At 42.6% G+C, this 18,115-nt stretch overlaps 1 protein-coding gene and 1 long non-coding RNA gene across 16 annotated transcripts in view; one reads left to right on the top strand and one right to left on the bottom strand.

The window, feature by feature from the left end:
• The window catches only part of WWOX (WW domain containing oxidoreductase), a 946,892-nt gene that overhangs the window by 894,848 nt on the left and 33,929 nt on the right, over positions 1 to 18,115 (bottom strand). For all 7 annotated transcript variants that reach the window (XM_077890926.1, XM_077890924.1, XM_077890923.1 and 4 more), the window contains one exon: positions 5,132 to 5,238. In XM_077890926.1, the coding sequence (XP_077747052.1) occupies positions 5,132 to 5,238 (107 nt within the window). The remainder of the gene's footprint in view (positions 1 to 5,131; positions 5,239 to 18,115) is intronic.
• Positions 1,106 to 18,115, top strand: part of LOC144310202 (uncharacterized) — a 49,931-nt gene continuing 32,921 nt past the window's right edge. For all 9 annotated transcript variants that reach the window (XR_013375896.1, XR_013375897.1, XR_013375895.1 and 6 more), the window contains exon 1: positions 1,106 to 1,478. This is a non-coding gene — a long non-coding RNA (uncharacterized LOC144310202). The remainder of the gene's footprint in view (positions 1,479 to 18,115) is intronic.

The raw sequence follows: 18,115 nt of genomic DNA, 5'->3' as shown, positions 1-18,115 counted from the left end.
ATCTATCAGTGTCCTAAACGTAGAGAACTCACATGGAATCTTAGCATACAGACAGTGCTGCTACATAAAACAGAAGCCACTCTATCCTGAAAACAGGAAAGTAAACTTCCTGCTCAGCCAGCCATATCGGCTCCTTGGAATACCTAGGAAAAAATTAGGTGCTTGTCTTAGAGTGAGGGGACACTAGTCCATAATCCACTTAAGAATGTGAAGGGATAGATCACATCCTCCTACCAAGGACCCCTTAACAACACAGGCACTGAACCCCAGTTCCAGAGATCCTTTATTTAAATATGAATGGGGAATGATGGGCCTCCCTACCCTCCCTCCTTTCTAAATTATGCTAAATGGATTGGCCTTTTAAGAGGGTGGTTTACTTCTCTACTGTCCACGTTATCTAATTTTAATTGTTTTCAATTCTTATTACTAACTTTCAAGCATCCAAAACATCTCAGCAGGAGGGCATTTTCCCATGAAATAATTATTAGTAGTTGTAATTTCATATAGGCTCTTAATATAATTCCATATGGAATGTGTTTTCATTTAATAAGTTATATTTTACTAAATAGCCAGAGCCCCCCAAAAGTGGTTTGAGAACTCTATAAAGGATGTCTTCAATGAAAAGGGACTGCTTAAGACAATGAGGTAAATCAGTGTTGCTTCCCATGAGAAATTAGGGTTAATCCTGAAATTAATCCCTCAAATAGCATCTAGCAATTCTGAACACAAAGCCTGAAAGGTAATAAACATGCATGATGCCAAATGTGGTAGAAAAGCTGGGCCATGAAGTAGACAGACTTTGGGTTTGAAGACCAGACTGACCAACTGTGCCAGGAGCCTGCCTCTACACTCATCAGCTGTGTGTCTCTGGGAGGGTCCCTTCACCCTTCTGAGCCGCCATTGGCTCTTATGTAAAATGGAGAAAACCAGGCTCTTGCATCTCCTGAAGAGGGATATAAAGTGCCTCACCTGGCACTTTATATGGGACTCTCTATAAAGGATGGTTGTTAGATGCCCTATGGTAAGCATAGAATCATGTCCCACTGGCTTAGAGGCAGACATCAATGTTCTGGAACACGGCAATTCTAGAATGTGCCATGGAGGCAGGAACAGAAAGACCAGGCAGGGAAGAACACGTTGGGGAAGGCGGCATGAACTCCATCTCCAGAGCCAAGCTGAGAATGCCCACAGAGCCCTGGCACATACAAGCCAATGCTGAGCCAAACAGCCCACAGACTTCTGAGTGAGCTTTTGCTGCAACAAAAAACTTTGGATCATTTCGAGAGCTTCCCGTGAGGCGCCAATATGCTGCAGTACCTTCCCAGCTCTGCTACTGATAGGATTCATACCAGATAAAGTATGAACACGCTCAAGCTGGCTAGCAGCTGGAAAAACTGGAGTCAATCAAATTGACCTTGAGAAACACAAGAAGGTGGCATTTAATGATGTGCCAGATCGAGTCCCTGCCCAGAGAGGAGGTAAGCAAGGGCCTGAAGGAAGCCAGCCCAGCACGCACCAAGGGTGGGGTGGCGAGGGGAGCTCCAGGTGGATCACGGAGGCAGGTTCACACACACTGGGCACTACAGTAATAGAGCACTGACACGAAATGGCTTTCGGTGCTATATTTGAGCTTCTATAATCATAGTCTAGGGGGAATGAGGAAATGGTGTAATGATACTCGCAGACAACTAGCAGACAGATGAGAGATGATAAAGAGGTTAAGTTTACAACTTACAAAATTTGATTTAAATGTTGGAAACAGCATGTGAGTATTAGTTTTGGTTTTCTTCCCATTTCCTTTACTTATGTGTCGGACAGTGAATATTTTGGGGGTAACTCTTTCTCTGAGAGCAGCACTGTTTGCCGGTCGACCTCAGGTTACTGATATTACAAAACGAAAGCAGGCAATGATGCATTCTGTCATCAGAAACGGATGCCCAGAGACCCAATTATGGCTTACGACGCAAGGAAGAAAAACTAAATGGTGGATCTTTACACTCATACCAGTCAACCTTCTTTGTCAGAGGTGAGAAACCTGAGACACAAAACAGATTTGAAGGCTCTTGCCAAGGCCCCACAGGCAAGTAGGGAACACCCAGGATTTGCTGCCTCTCTTCATCAAACAACAGTTATAATGGGTTAAACACAGATGTATCTATGCTCAGACACAAGAAGATAATTATTTTTAAGATTTTTTTTTTTTTTTTGACAGAGTGAGAGCACAGCAGGCAAAAGGAGAGGGAGAAGAAGCAGGCGCCCAGATGAGCAAGGAGCCTGACTCAGTGCTCCATCCCAGCACCCTGGGATCATGACCTGAGCTGAAAGCAGATGCTTAACTGACTGAGCCACCCAGGTGTCCCATGAAGAGAATTTTTAAAATGCATAAACATTGGTGCTTTAATATTACCTTGCAAGACAGGTTAAAATATTCATATCATTATACAATACAGTTCTTACAGTATCACTAGGGCCACTGAATTTCATTTTTTTCCAGTTTAAAATCAAATGGCAAAACGTTATAGGTTAGACACCATTCGTTGCTAAACAATAGTACTCTTCCACTTTGACAATGGGGACAGAAACCACTACGACTCCACTAGATAACAACTGGGAACTGCAACCAAAATTTTAAATACAAATGCCTTTTGAATCAATGAGTCCACTATTAAGATTGTGCCCTCGTCACTCACAGAAGCACATATGAAGAATGCTCATTGCAGCACAGTTTAGACCCAATTTTGGGTGAAAATACAGGAGACTGAACTTTAAGAGAGCATCACTTGGAATAGCAAAACCGGACAAACAATCTAAAAGTCCAGCAAAAGGAAAGCTGCTCAGATAAATTAGAGCACAAGCACACAATGGAGATTATATAGCAGTTAAAAACAAGGTGGACCTATATGCACTGATAATAAAAGATCTCCTAATGGTATAAAGTGAAAAAAATCAAAGTTTGTAACGGCATGTGCATATTTGCCAGTATATACAAGAAATGGTAAATATTTCTCTTCCAAAAGGACTGAGAGGGACTTTCACTATTTGATACCTTCCCAGTGCTGCATGAAGATTCAGACAATATGCACGTTACCATCTGTTCACCTGTACATCTCTAAAGGTGATTATATCACCTAATATAGACTATTACTTAACTGTAGAGTTACAGAGATGCTCAGAGCATCAGAGCATGCTCAGAGAAAAAAAAAATGGGCCCTGTATTTTTTTTAATGTAACTCAAAACTAAAGGATCCAGAGAACTTAAAACAATTGAAATACACTAAATTTGAAATATTTCATTTAAAATATACTGTAAAAAAAGCAGAAACAAATCTTCCTTTACTTAACTTTGATAACTTTTCAGCCTAGAACATCAGATGTTCTCCTAAAGTAACCATGGTCTGTTTCTTCCAATGGCAAGAAATCTTCCACAGCGTTCAGAAAACCAAGACATCTTCTTAAAAAAAAAAAAAAAGTGGAGTACCTGGGTGGCATAGTCTGTTGAGCATTCAACTTTTTGCTTCAGCTCAAATTGTGATCTCAGGGTCATGAGATGGAGCTGGGCATCATTGAACTCTGCATTCAATGCAGAGTCTGCTTTGGATTCTCTATCCCTTGCTCTGCCCCTCCTGCTCTTGCTTTCTCTCTCTTTCAAATAAATAAATCTTTTTTTAAAAAAGAAAAATAAAAGGAGAGAGAAGAAAAGAAAAAGAAAACAAAGACAGCCTTGGGAAGGATCATCCCACCCCCTTTATGTTCTGCTCCCAGCTTCGCAAGTATCTCCTCCTTCTCTTCCCCCTCCTCCTCCCAGGGCCGCACACAGGCCATTCCCCTTGCCCAAATGGACCTTACCCTCTTTCTTTCTCCACTTCTCCAGGTCTTTCCTGAGATCTGGAAATACTGAGATCAGCTCAGTCGCTTTCTTCTCAGAGACTCCAAATGTCCCCCACCTAGAGGCCTTATTCATCATTTTGGAGTACTCATACTTCCTAATACCTAGTATCATTATTTCACATTTGCATTGATGTTTATGTGTCTTTGGTTAAATCTGATTTCCACTCTGGGCTGAAAGCTGTACAGAGACAGTGTAGTAGCCCCCAGAACCCAGGACAGGGTACACATCCTAAACCTGAATAAATGACAAATGAATAAATGAACACAGTCTATGCTTCACACTAAAGCCCAGTGATCATGCTACAAAAGTGATCACCCTGTGCTACTCTGACTCAAACTCTCCACTGTCTTTTTTCTTACTGGCTCTAAGGCCCTAGTGACACCCCACAGCACCTCTGTCACCTCCTCCCCTGCCACCTGGCTCCAGCCACACTAGCCTCCCTGCCAAGCCTGAATCCTCCAAGCACACTCCTCCTTCTGAGCCTTGGCACATGCTGTTCCCACCGCTTACAACACATGTCCCTCCTTTACTTAATTCAAGTCTCATGTCAAATGTCACCACGTCAGAGGCTTCTCTGCTAAGGATCCAAACCAAAATGGCCCACGCTCTAACTCTTCATCCCTCGCTCTGCTTTCCTGTGTTTCATGTGTTTAAAACAACCTGGCAGTATGCTGAATATTAAACTGAATTATCCCTTATGGTCTGTTTCTCCTTACCTAGAAAGTAAGCCCAAGGGAGGGCAGGGGTTTTGTTCTGACTAATATGCTATATCCTTAGCCTCATGAGGACTGCGAACCCTCAATAAATGTTTATGCACAGACGTCTCAATATGAAAATCCACACAGAGAGAGAAAAGTGAAAAGTAAAAAACAGACACAGGGTTAAAGCGCACCCTCTCCTAACCTTAAAAACCATAAGCATAACAAAGTCTTAGCTGCATATGCGGGCATTAACCACATTTTATTTTTCTTAATAAATGAGCCGAATGAGTAAACATTCTCAAACCTCTGAATAATAAAGCAGATGACATTGACAATGAACCATAAACAAACGTGTGGATAATAACAGTCTTGCTTGTCCTTTCATTCATAAAATAAACAAAGTGAATATGACTTTAAAAATAAAGAAAACATTATTCCAAGAGCAATAAACTTTATGCACTGTACTAAAACCTCCATGTGTTTATCCCAGCGTGTGTATTTGACAATTAAAAAAAAAGGGGGGGGTCAAGGACTTGCTTACCCATTCTCCTAAAATCTGTGACACAGCTTCATTGGCCCTTGTCATATTCCTACAGGCGAGGATCACATGTGCACCATGGAGGGCAAAAGACTTGGCAGTTTCAAACCCTATGGTTTAAAGGAAAGTCAACATTAGAAAACACAAATGCAAAACATTGACTCAGCTGAATGTCCTTTATTGAGCACCGTGCACATTACCATAGTAGCTCTCAGCCAGCGGCAATCTGTCCCCTGGTAGACAGTTGCAAATATCCAGAGACATTTTCAGTGGTCACAATTGAGGACAGGGTGCTATTGGCATCTCATGGGTAAAGTCCAGGGATGCTACAAAATATACTACAAAGCACAAGACAGCCCCCACCACAAAGAACCATCTGGCCTAAAGTGTCAACACTGCTGAGGTTGAGAAAACCGATCCCAGGAATACAGCTATTCCCAAGGTGTAGGATAAACCACAGGAGAACTACAGCACAGCGCACCATATAACAACCACTTAATATGAGCAGATCCTGCACTAAATATAAAGAGTAAGGATATATAAAGACTCAGACGTGGTCACTGCCCTCAAGGAGTTCACAGTCTAATAAGAAAAACAGACCTGAAAAAGAAAACAAACATACAACATTTTTATTATATGTTCTGGATGGGATCCTCTGTGTCGTGCTATATGCATGCAACAATGGCAGCCTGGGGTTCTCCCAATGGAGAACAGTTAGAAGAGCTGGACAAAACAACACACATACACACACACATGCACGTACACACGCACACATGTGCATGCACACATCTTTGAAAGCATCAATCAGAGGGACACTATGAGTGAGGATCCGGGACCTGGAAAAGCGGAAAAGCTAAAAAAGGTGAGCCAGCTTTGGTGCTCCAGTGAAAAGTATGCCCAGTGAAAAGTATTCTTCAAAAGTGAAGGTAAACATTTTTTTTAAACACAAAGCAAACTAAAAGCTGAGAGGCTATGTCACCAGCTATGGCCATATCCATATACTAGAGGAGACATTCAGGACACTCTTCAAGCAGGAGGAAAATGACCCTAGAAATCTGGAGGTGGAGAAAGTAACAAAGAGTAACATAAAAGGCAAGTTTATGGAAAAATCTAAATGATAACAGTAACACATAACCTAGGAAAAAATCTATATAAAGAAAAACCTCAAAATGAGAACTCTGGATCCATGTTTTCAATAGACAAGCTAACAAACATGTAAGAAAATTAAAACACTTATCTTCCAAAAATTATTCCACATAATTGAAAAAGAAGAAAAACTCCACTATTTTGGTTTTTAGATTTTATTTACTTATTTGAGAGAGAACGAGCAAGCAAGCACAAGGGGGGGAGGGGCTAAGGGAGAGGGAGAAGCAGACTCCCCACTGAGCAGAGAGCTCAACACAGGGCTCAATCCCAGGACCCTGGAATGATGACCTGAGCTAAAGGCAGACTCCCAACTAACTGAGCCACCCAGGCGCCCCCCAAAACTCAACTATTTTATAAGCCTCAAACTCTAAGGTCATTAAGGAAGTGTGAATAATAATGAAATACTATTACATACCTAACACTATGATGGCTAAAATTTTAAAAAAAAAAAATTTTAAGTATATGTTGGCAAAGACGTAGAACAACTAGAACTCTTATAAAGTCTAATTCCAGAGCCTGATCCCTACACCACTGCTCTAACCATAAAACAGTATGTCTTATAAGCTGTGTGGAAAGACCACACTGAGTACAGCACAATGACAAAGGAATCAATTCTACTAGAGGGAGCAACATTGTAATTCAGCCAAAGCCATGTCAAATGACCACAGACTATTGTTTCCTAGACACTGTTAATATATATGAAAAATCAGAGTTCCATTCTCATATTGAGGTTGCGATGTGAAAGAGTCCAGCAAAATTCATTCATTCATATCTTCTATATATCTAATCTTCATGGAGGCCAGTCTATTTATATAAACTAGCTTTCAGGGGAAGCCAGCACTGCATAGTGGAAAACTCAGACTCAGGAGTTAACACACTGATGTTGACCCCTGCTCTGGCTATTTATAAGCTCTGGGCTATGCCTTTAACCCATCAGAAACTGAGAGATCATTTCTTAAAATGAGGAGTAAGATAGTAAACTTACACTAAGAGCCTAACATAACAATAGTAGGTAGAAAACAAGTGTTAAATCCCATTCTTTCCAAAATCTTTGGTATAAAGCCTGGGTCTCCTCTCTGATTTGTATGACTTATCAAATACAGCCCAGTCATTATGACCAAAAAATTAACATTTTCTCCTCAACCTGCTCCCAGCAGCAACCCAAGAGCTAAGTGGCTTTAACATCAACCAGAACTTAAGCGAAATTAGCTACAAGACCCACTTTTCCATTTGTGTGACTACTGTCTCCAGAACACACGTGAACTCCACTGTTGGGATAACTTGAGTTATTTTTCAGGCTATGCCAAGTTCTACATCCCAAGATATTCACTTATCATTATCTAAGGACAATATCCTATACCTGAATTTGATGCTAACATGGTGCCCAAAGGATTTCAAATCTGAAATATTTAACATATACATCTGTTTGCAACCTCCTTGGTGTATCTAGTGAAAGCTGTTCGTTGAAGCCATAACTTAGAGCCATTGAGATAAGAAGACAATAATCTGAAATTTACTAATTTTGATCCATGATGCCAATTTTACCACTTACCACTAGTGGCAAAAGGCACCTACATCATTGGAAGAAAGAGAAAGAAGTAAAACACCAGGTTTTGTAGCCCAGCTGTTCCAAAACTGGATAGGGGCATGCATAGGACGAAATCTTGCTGACTGATATGCTACATCCATCAGACTAATGAAATGCTGCCAGCCATATGGAGGGAACAGGAAGTGGCCAAAAATGACTTCACCTGCACTCCTAGGACTTTACACACCCAGAAGATCTTGTTGAAATCATGGACTCTGAATCCCTGTGAAATGTCCAGGTTGGAGCAATTATCAGGAATATTTTTCATCACATTTTCATCAGAGAGTATAAAAAGAAAAAAAATAATAAAGTCGGGAAAGATGGTGGACACAAAGCTTGGTCATTCGTCAGTCTTTTTGAGGGACTAAGAGGACATCAAAATGACCCAGGGTCAGGTCAACCCCAGGGCTCTATTTATTGGATTTACCTGTTTAACTATAAACTCCTTAGAATCTGTCCCTTTTTGATCCCTGTATCCCATGGGACTCACACCCAGGAGGATGCAAGACATATCTGCCAAAGGAACAAATGGTTCTTACAGGTTGCTAACAGGCTACAATTCTCGACTATTACAAACAATACAAGTTGTTTCAAACAATATTGATGGTCCTCTGACTTCATTTTTTTTACAATGAATAAATTTTAAAATCCTGCAAAAACAGGGTTCACTGTGATTTTAAATGACACTACCTAGAAATCTATGGGGAAAGAGCACGCCCATTTCCTATCAAAATTTATTTTCCCAAACAAACCTGTTTAAGTCACGCTATCTCAGTTGACAAAATGACCTACGGCAAAGGACTTTTTATTACGAAAAGGCACACACCTGATGTGATGACAGCAACAGGTTGCAGCCACAAGTCCGCACCCTCTCTATTTCACAGAATACCTGCCTGTGGTTACCGTCCAGCCATTTACCGGAGTCGTGTAAAATTACCCTCTGGCTCCTTATCTGAGCAATGCGTTACACATTGCTGGTCTCCTTTTAAAAGCTGCAAGAGACAGCTCCATTTTCTTATCCTTTACAAGTGCCCTTGGAGCCGAAACAAAAGCATGGATATTTCAAAAGATGAAGGTTTAACAAGAAAGGACAATAACACTCCTATAATAAACCATATCTCTAGAGTGTAGAGTTCTATGAAAAAAGAGAGAGAGAAAGAGAGGAAGAAAGAAAGAGAAAGAAAAGTTTAATAATGCTACCTACTGCTAAAGTCTGGGAAAAGCTCATGAGAATAGCATCCCTCGCGCTCCTAATACTGCATCTGATGACCAGTTTAATTAGCTAAAAGTAGTAGCGCTGAGCCAATTTTGCACAGTGCCAAAGTTTGTGCAAAATAATGAAGGCAATGGTTTACTAAATTTAATAACCTGATTCATCTTATAAAAAATTAACTTTATGACAATGTTTAAATTGAACCGGCTTAACTGCATGGAGGTGGCAAGTGTGTTCAGAAGAATATTTAAAGCAAATAATATAAAGAAAATAAAAGACGACATTTTAAAACAACAGGCAGCATCCGCTTTCTAGCACTTGTTACATCTCATCCAATCAGGAAGATTAAGTGGCCATGAAGGTTTAATATCTTGCTGTATAGGGTTTCAAGCTTTGCATACAAACATTAAGGTTCCATAAAAGGGAAAACATATCCCCCCAAAAAAAAATTATTAAATATCCACTTTTCTCACACTCGTTTTCATTCTCTAGAATGGGGGTTACAAACTGGTGATCACAGGACAAGTCAAACCCATGGCCTGTTTTGTTTAGCTCCAACATTGTTTCCCTCGCTCCTCCTCTCCTTTCCTTTCCTTTCTTTCCTTCCCTCTTCTACTTCCCACCCTCTCTTCCTCCCTTCTTTCCTAATGTGAATTAGTTACCAGCATTAAAAAACCCAGAAGATTATGCATCTGAGGGCCAATGTCCAACATCTCTGAAAAAGCCTACGACTGGACCACACTGGGCCCCCATCCCCCTGCCCATCACAAGCTTGAGATGGGGTCTGTACCCTCCTGTTGGCCATGGTCACCACCCACACCACTGACTTCACCTGCCAGACCACTACAGGCATCTGATGCTCAGACGCACATTATACAAGTAAGATTCATGCTAGAGGGGTACCTGAGTGGCTCAGTGGGTCAAGCATCTGCCTTTGGCCCAGGTCATGATCCTGGGGTCCTAGGATGCAGCCCCATGTTGGGCTCCCTGCTCAGCGGGGAGTCTGCTTCTCCCTTTTCCTCTCCCTATGCCCCTCCCCCAGCCCATGCTCATTCTCTCTCAAATGAATAAAATCTTAAAAAAAAAAAATTCATATAGTGTGTCCTTCTCCGCTGAGCACTGGGTGTCATATGCTATTATGTTGGCAAATCGAACACCAATAAAAAAAAAAAAATACCAAAAAAACAAAAAAAATCCATGCTAGAGACAATGCCCAAACCTTGCCACAAAACTGCCTCAATTAGTTTTCACACCCAAATGGTCACACCTCAAAGAATGTTTCATGCTGACTACTCAAGATTTGACTTGAACCCTGTCGAGTCCCACTCTGTCAAGCATGAGAAGATCAGGACACCAGCCACCCTCTGGAAGACCTGGCAGCAGGGCTCCGCCTTGCACAGGAAATGCATGGTGACAACTCAGGAACCTGCAGGAACTGAATATGTGGTACAAGTTTCATGACCCACCTTCTTGGCATTCCCCAAATGCCACTGAGAGGTAGCAGAAACTCTGGGTGAGAACTATGCTGGAACCAGAGGACGTAAAAAAGAAAGGACGGGTGCATGGCAAGACAAGATCATGGACTGGTGAGGGCCTCATGTGAAGGAAGAATAGGGAACTAGATGGGAGATGAAAGCCTGTCCAGCAAGCAGAAAGTAGGGGACCCTGGTGAGGGGCAGGGAGTGGCCCTATGAGCAATAACAATTAGCATCAGTATTTTAATTATGATTCTATCCATTTAAGATATCTCAGGTGGTCATGCAGAAGGTGGGTGAGCTTGAGACACTAAAGCCCTGTGACCAGCCAGGAGGGCATGAGGTACCCTCTGAGGCTGAACAGCTAAGAGAAAAATGAGAAAATGATTTGGGAAGCAAACATCTCCAAAGCCTGAAGACAGCCTGAATCCAAGTCTGAGGGGGCACCCCAAGTCTCCAAAGATGCCAGCTGGGCCATGCGAGAGACTGGCCACTGGGTGACTAACCCAGGCAGTGACTATAGAGGAGGACCGGGATTGTGTGTGGTGGTGGAGGGGGCAGACGGAGCAGGTGACCACTCCCAGTGAGACTCACTGGCAGGACATACAGGTGGTGAGGCACAGAATCACAGATTCCTCAGGCACAACGGACATCAGATGGGAACCCCAGTCCCCACAAAGCTCCCAGTCAAGTAGGAGCTAGGAACAAGGCCAGTTCTTTCCCTGGTGCTAGGAAGGCTCCTTCTGGTTTAAGTTTTTTAATTTTCTCCATATTGTGGATTTACTTGGGCAGTGTCCCCATTTACTGTAAATTATGGTTTTAATTATCATTTTTATTAAGATGCCCAAAGGAGTTGGGGCTTACAATACCCATAATTTCTAATGGGTTGTTATTATTAATTTATAATTGAGAAACACTGGAGACAAATGTTACTTGTAACTGCACACAATTAAAAGGCCAGAAAGATGGTGATCTCCACCCCCCAACACGCCACTGAAGCAATCTTGAACAAATCAACAAGTTGCAGAATATCCCAGCACCAGCCAACTCCCCTTGCCCAGGTGCAGAACAAGAGGAGAAGCCTACTGTCTTTCATCCTGAATTACATTTGAGGAAAATTCAAATTCAAACACAGTAGTTTTCACATTACCAAACCACTGCTTTCAGCACCTCCATGTCGTCCCTGTAAGCACAAGGACCATACTTCCCAACCCCATCTGATTCATGTAAATGAAGTAATGGTGATCAAGTTACGGTGACCCTGACTCTGAATCAAACCCTCTGAGGGGATCTCAGATGAAGTTCTAGGAGACGCACTGACCACTGCTGCAAGGCTGAAGCCACAGGTACAGGGACCAAATGACCCACACCCCTGTTTCTATGGCTACCTGAACTGCTTAAAATCATGTTACCCTTCACACCATTTTAATTGCAAAGTTCTGAGTTCCAAAGTCAGAAATCATAACTCTCTCTACCTTAACTGCAATTGCCAGCTCTCAATAAATTACAAGACTATGCAGGCCTCTCCAGAGGAATATAAGTCATAACTAGTCCTGCTTTTAAATGTGTGTTATACACAGCTGGCAACAAGTCCCACACAGGGGTTCCTAAATACCCTTCGTAACATAAATAGGCCTCGAATATAAATATTTACCACAGAAAGACACCAATTCGAGAGATGGGGATACGGAAGCAGGAAATGGCCGGTTCACATGGGGTATCTTTTTGATATATCTCCAGGCTGCATTTAAGTGTTCAGGGCAGTATAACGCTGAGCCCAGAACTTTTCTAAAACTATAGAATAAGTTCCAAGTGACTGACGGGGATTGACGAGAGGCAAGACTGACCCCAGGCAGCCTACTTGTGCTGCCACTGGGCTGGCCTAAATGACGTCTCATCTGACCTGCCAGTGACAATCATCCAATTCCCACACAGGGAGAAAAGTGTCCAAAGATATTACAACTAACATGGTCCTAGGCAGCCCTAGTGAAGATAGACTTTGTAAGAGCAATTAAACTGAACAGGATCCATGCAGGTCAGGGTATGGGGGGAACCAGGCAACCAGGTATATGAATGGTGCGGGGAGCAGGGGAGTGGGATGCAAAACAACTCAACATGTTTGGGGCAATTGGGCTATCTCGATCAAAGTGTACATGGACATGCCCTTTCACCCAGTTACTCCATATCCAGAAATGTGTCCTACAAATACACTTGCCCACATGAGTAGACATTCAAGAGGGATGTTTGACAAGCATTGCTTCCAACAGCCAAATAGGAACCCATCTCAATGTCCCATCAATCATGTTAAATAAATCACATGGCATGCACAGAACAAAGTACTGTGCTGTAGTCAAAGAGAACCAGGTGAAATGAGATGGAGAGACAAGAAAACATCTCCTGTTATACTATGAAGACAAAAAAAAAAAAAATCAAAGTGCAGAACGGCATGCATGTGTGTCCATCTATGCACTAACACTGACCTCCTGGGCACATGAGCTATGGGTCAGGAGCTGAAAGACTCATTTGTATTTGCCCACATGGATGCTATTTCTATTTTTAACACAAGCATGTATTACACCTGTAAGACACTACATGTAAATGACAACGTATCAAACTGATCATTTATAGGCCTTTACAAATTTTAACACAGAAAGATCAAGGCAAGTGAGAAAGGAAAGAGAATATGCCTACCGTATTTTCTGAGCTTTCAAGAAAGAAGGGGAGGAGGACGTGGGAGCACCACTACGTACCGGGCGCCATGCCAGGGGCTCCAGGAAATACATTATATAATTCTGAGATGCTCTTCACAGCACTGCTGCGACGTGTCACTGTCACCATTGCATCACGAAGAAACCAACAGGCCGAGAGGTTCTGGCACTCATAAGATCAAAGGGCAAAACGGGAGATGTGGTGGGCTGAGTCCAGGGCAGGTGAGTTCAAAGGCACAAACTTGCAGGAGCCCCTTGAAGGCAGGAAAAACCCAACTGGGAACATCACTCACCTGCCCAAGTGTCTGCTGGCTATACCTTGTTCTGATATATACCGTCTCTTATGATATGTGTTAACATTTTTTGGTCTGTGTATGACTTAAGCCAAACCTTATTGAGCTGTCATCCTTCTGAAAAAGAGATGGTCCCCACGCCACGGGCTTCAGTGCCGACAGCCTACCAACAACGCCCATTTCTTTTCTGTCATCTTGTCAAGGCAAAGGACTGAGGCCTCTTCAGCTACTTGATTACATAAACGTACTTACTTAATGGAATCTGTCCCCAAACTGTGATGCATTATCAAATTACCTTCTCTCTTATTTAATATTTCATCACAGGGCTCAGAATTAACACCATCCTTTGCTTTCACAAACACTTCTCTGTGGAAGGCCTACCGGGCGGGATAACTAATCCGCAGAAATAACGTTTCTCTTCACATTCTCCAAGGTCAACAACATACAAGTACGGACTTAATTGAACCCTGCCTCTACGCTTTCAACCAGTAAGCCTTTTTACAAGGGACGGTCTTAACACCTTAGCCATTACAAGGTACGCTCGAGGTTTTTCTTTCGTTTCTGAAAGGCTGCAGTGCCAAAGTTTAGAGAACGGTCTTTATGAAGGCCAAAGACAAAGATGTCCCCACTGATTCAAGAAGAAGGTGATGCCACACTGGATTTTTTTTTAACAAAGCATACTGGTACATTTATAAACACAGGCCAGATACCTAGGAAGACAAATAAAACAGGATGAAATAGAAGAAACAAAAAAAACAAAGGCTTTCCAGTAAAAGAAAAAAAAAAAGTCCAGCTTAAGGGACATATTAACCACTATGTCTTTTCCAAGGTTCTCGAGGAGATATAGCTTCTTTCACTTGCTGGCACTAATATAGGAAAGAACATGACAGCTCTAGAATCTCAAACCCAGGACATGTGCTTTCCGGCCCACGTGCATGCTCTTTGGAGGGCAATACTTTTTTTTTATAACAAATCACACACACACACAAACACACACTCACTCCCATGGTGTACCTCTTTAATTCCACACGCACAGCAGTATTGCTAACAGAACCAAAGTGTCTCTGCTGTTTGCAAGTGGAAAGGTCTACCCTGAAGTTTGGCCTTTTTTCACTTTGATGGATTAATTTATAGCCACTTCAAGAGGAGAGAACCCAACCCTGAATCTGCAAGCACACCGTATTATGTTACTGAGCAGCTCATTGTTTTCACAGCTGGGCCAGGATTTCCTTTCCTCCGTCACTGTGCAGTCTGCTCAAGACAGGCTTCTTTATGATGCAGAGCAAACAAGGGAGGCCGCTGGGGTCTTGCACCGCACTTGTCCAGAAAAAGATCCCTTTCTTTTACTTTCTCAGCAACCAATGGGGCCAGGACCAGCCTATCTCCCAAGGCATTTTCCACTCCTGTCAATTAAGAAGTGGTGAGGAAGGAATTGTTTGAAAAAAAAGAAAAAAGAAAGAAAGGAAAACAAGAAAAAAAAAAAAAAAAAACCTTCCCCATTCCATTGAGAACTTCCAGAATGAAAAGCCTGCTCCGGCCTGCATCTTCAGTGTGAGCCATATAACCAGCTTCCAAATTCAAGCCCCCACTCTTTTTTTTTATTTTTTTTAATTTCAGATTGACCTTGGCACTCACCTTCTAAAGACTGGCATATTACTTTGCCTCTTTGAAAAGATTAAAGTCTTTATGCTCCCAAAGTCATGTGGAGGTGCTCGGAACACCACGCTGGGAAAATTCAGCACTTTTTTGAGGCTCACTTTAGAAGTGTCCAAATTGACTTTCATTCTCCACTGCCTATAACTTTTTAAGATGCAACTTCTCGGAAGTATGACTGAGGCTCCATTGTCAAAGCTAGCTGCAGCGGGAGACAAGCCTGCTAACTCTGCTCTTTGGGTCCACCGCAGCCTGCCCTAGAGTCAGACACCTCCAATTCCTTCTCATGCGGAAACAAAACCAGGAGCTGGACGTTTACTGTGATGGGTTAGGGAGCAATTATTAAAATTTGCTCAAAAGGAAAAATAAGGAGACACAGTGTACAGCACCTTAGAGTAAGCTGAATTTAATGCAAAAACACACCTAATGACAGGATAACCCTTACCTTGTAGTCATTAAGGAAAAAGCACCTCAGGTGATCTATGTTACCCAGCCCATCCCTAACTATTAATATAAGTGCTTTTCTATTTTTTACACAATCTAACAGGGGCTTGGCTGTGAGTGTATGTGCTGTTTCTTTGCTTTTTGAAAACACACATGCTGATACTATTTCATTTCAACTTGAGAAAAAAAAAACATTTTTCTTTAAACTAGTTGCTTCTAGTGAGTCCTCCTGCAATAGTCAAACAGTCCACAGCCGTCCTGCATGGAAGGCAGGGGCAACATTGGGCTTTCGGAAGAGGAAGTACAAAACTCTTCACCTTCTTGCACAAGCCAGGCTGCACACGGCAAAGCACAAGCAATCATTACTAGTTTCACACTTACCTTTCCGATAACACACTCGGTGATTACAGTACCTGGATCCCCAAGGGACACACAACTTGTAAAAGAAACTTTCCATTTCTCTGCCACTTCTTAAACTGAAATCTGCTTCAAAAAAAATCAGTCTCACAAGGGGGAGAGGGGAAGGGTTTTTTTTTAGTTTTTAGCTTGATAGCACTCTGTTTTGGAATATCATGATGAGGGATTGGTAAAACACACCAATTTTAAAATCTATACCTCTCAGTAAATGTGTAATCTAACCATCAGCTGTGATCAAGCACCTGCTTGGCGTGAATGTCAGAGATGCGCAGGGCGCCTTCCAGCTCAGGCTGATTTTGCCTGACTCCTGGAGATGCAGCCAGCTCTAAGTGCATGTTTGGCTCCCCTCTTGCCACTGCTGCCTCTGGGCCAAGAGGGTCCCAGTAGGAGCCCCCACATAGGTAATATGCAAGATTAGGGATTAGGCTTAACTTCATTTCAAAAAAGGAGAGAGAATGCTCTGAGTTAAGACATGCAGGCTCTAACAGAGGACTCTGGCTTGCACAGAGCTTCTGTGCAAATTGAGTGCCCGGAGGGGTCTGGGTTCCCAGCAGTGGGAGCCTATGCAACTGGGCAGCAGCCATGAAAGACTCCAACGGAGATCTGCCTTCCTAGGATAGATAGCTGGAGGAAGCATGTGCAACTAGACTTTTTATTTGGCTCAAACATTCAAGCTGCCCCTCAAGCATATAACAGTTTAGGGGATCTATTAAGACAAGGTGTACTAGAGTTTCTTCCGGGATTTGAGACCGATAAAGGAAATATGAAATCAAAGAATTTCTTGGAGAAAAAACAGATCAGGAGATTTGTCAGTTGTTATGGACTGAACAGTGTCCACTTAAAATTCCTATTTTGAGCCCTAAGGCCTGATGTGACCATATTGGAGACAGGGGTCAGTAAGGAAGTGGTTGCGGTTAAATGAGGTCAGAAGGGTGGGGCTCTAATCGAATAGGACCAGGGCTCTTACAGAGATGTGTGCACACAGACCATGTGAGGACAGAGCAAGGAGGAGGCATCTGTAAGGCAAGCAGAGAGCCCTCAGGACAAACCAACCCTGCCAACACCTTGATCTCAGACTTCCAGCCTCCAGAATCAGGAGAAATACATTTCTGTCAATTAATTCCTAGCCTGTGATATTTTGTTACAGCAACCAGGATGGACTAATAACTAGATCAGGTTGTTCTAAAAGGAGAAAAGGCAATAAATCCTAAGCCTTCTGACCTCAACCACTGGGAATAAGATGGAAGAATTTATGAGATCCCTAAATGAGGCGAGTAAGTGGGGTGGAACAGATGAGACTTCTATCAGAAACCTAACTTCTCTTTGGGGTTTCCCTTGAGAAAATTGAAAAACATATCTACAAACAAAAGAGATATCTAAATCCTTGCTCCTCAAAGAAGGGGACCCTGACCAGCAGCACCATCACCTGGGAACTCAGAAATCCACACTCTCGGGCCCACCCCACAGCTGCTGAAGCAAAGAGCTGGGCAGGTGTTGGGCTCAGTGATCTGTGTTCTAATGAGCCCTTCAGGACACTCAGATTCTTGTTCAAGGTTAAGAAACTCTGGTCTTTTGAAGGCCCAGAACTCACCTTCTCTAACAACACATGCTGTCTAGAGCTTCACAGGTACACACTACTTTAACCCTCAATATCGCTGCCTGATGCTACCATTCCTACTGTGCAGATAAGAAAATTGAGGCTCAGAAAAGCCAAGGTCAAACAGCTAAGTGGAAGGCTTAAGATTGGATCAAAAAAAAGACTGGATCCTAGGGCCTGATACCTTCTCTAAAGCCCCCTGCAGCTTCCTCCCTGGCAAAGTGAGTCCACGCTCCCTCTGAACATTAATTCCCCCCTCACCAAGAATTTCAATCACCATCCTGTTCTGGTTATTCCTTGGGGTTAGACAGACTGGAGTTAGGATCCTGCCTCTGCCACTTTCTTGTAACCATTTAAGCCTTGAGAAGGATGCTGAATATTCTGGGTTGAATATTGTCCCCCTCACCTCAAAATTTACATGTTGAAGTTCTAAGCCTCAGGATCTCAGAGTGT

This window comes from Canis aureus, chromosome 3, assembly GCF_053574225.1.
Source record: "Canis aureus isolate CA01 chromosome 3, VMU_Caureus_v.1.0, whole genome shotgun sequence".
NCBI classification, from domain to species: Eukaryota; Metazoa; Chordata; class Mammalia; order Carnivora; family Canidae; genus Canis; species Canis aureus.
Note: the sequence above shows the minus strand (reverse complement) of the source record. Positions and strands in the feature narration are given on the sequence as shown.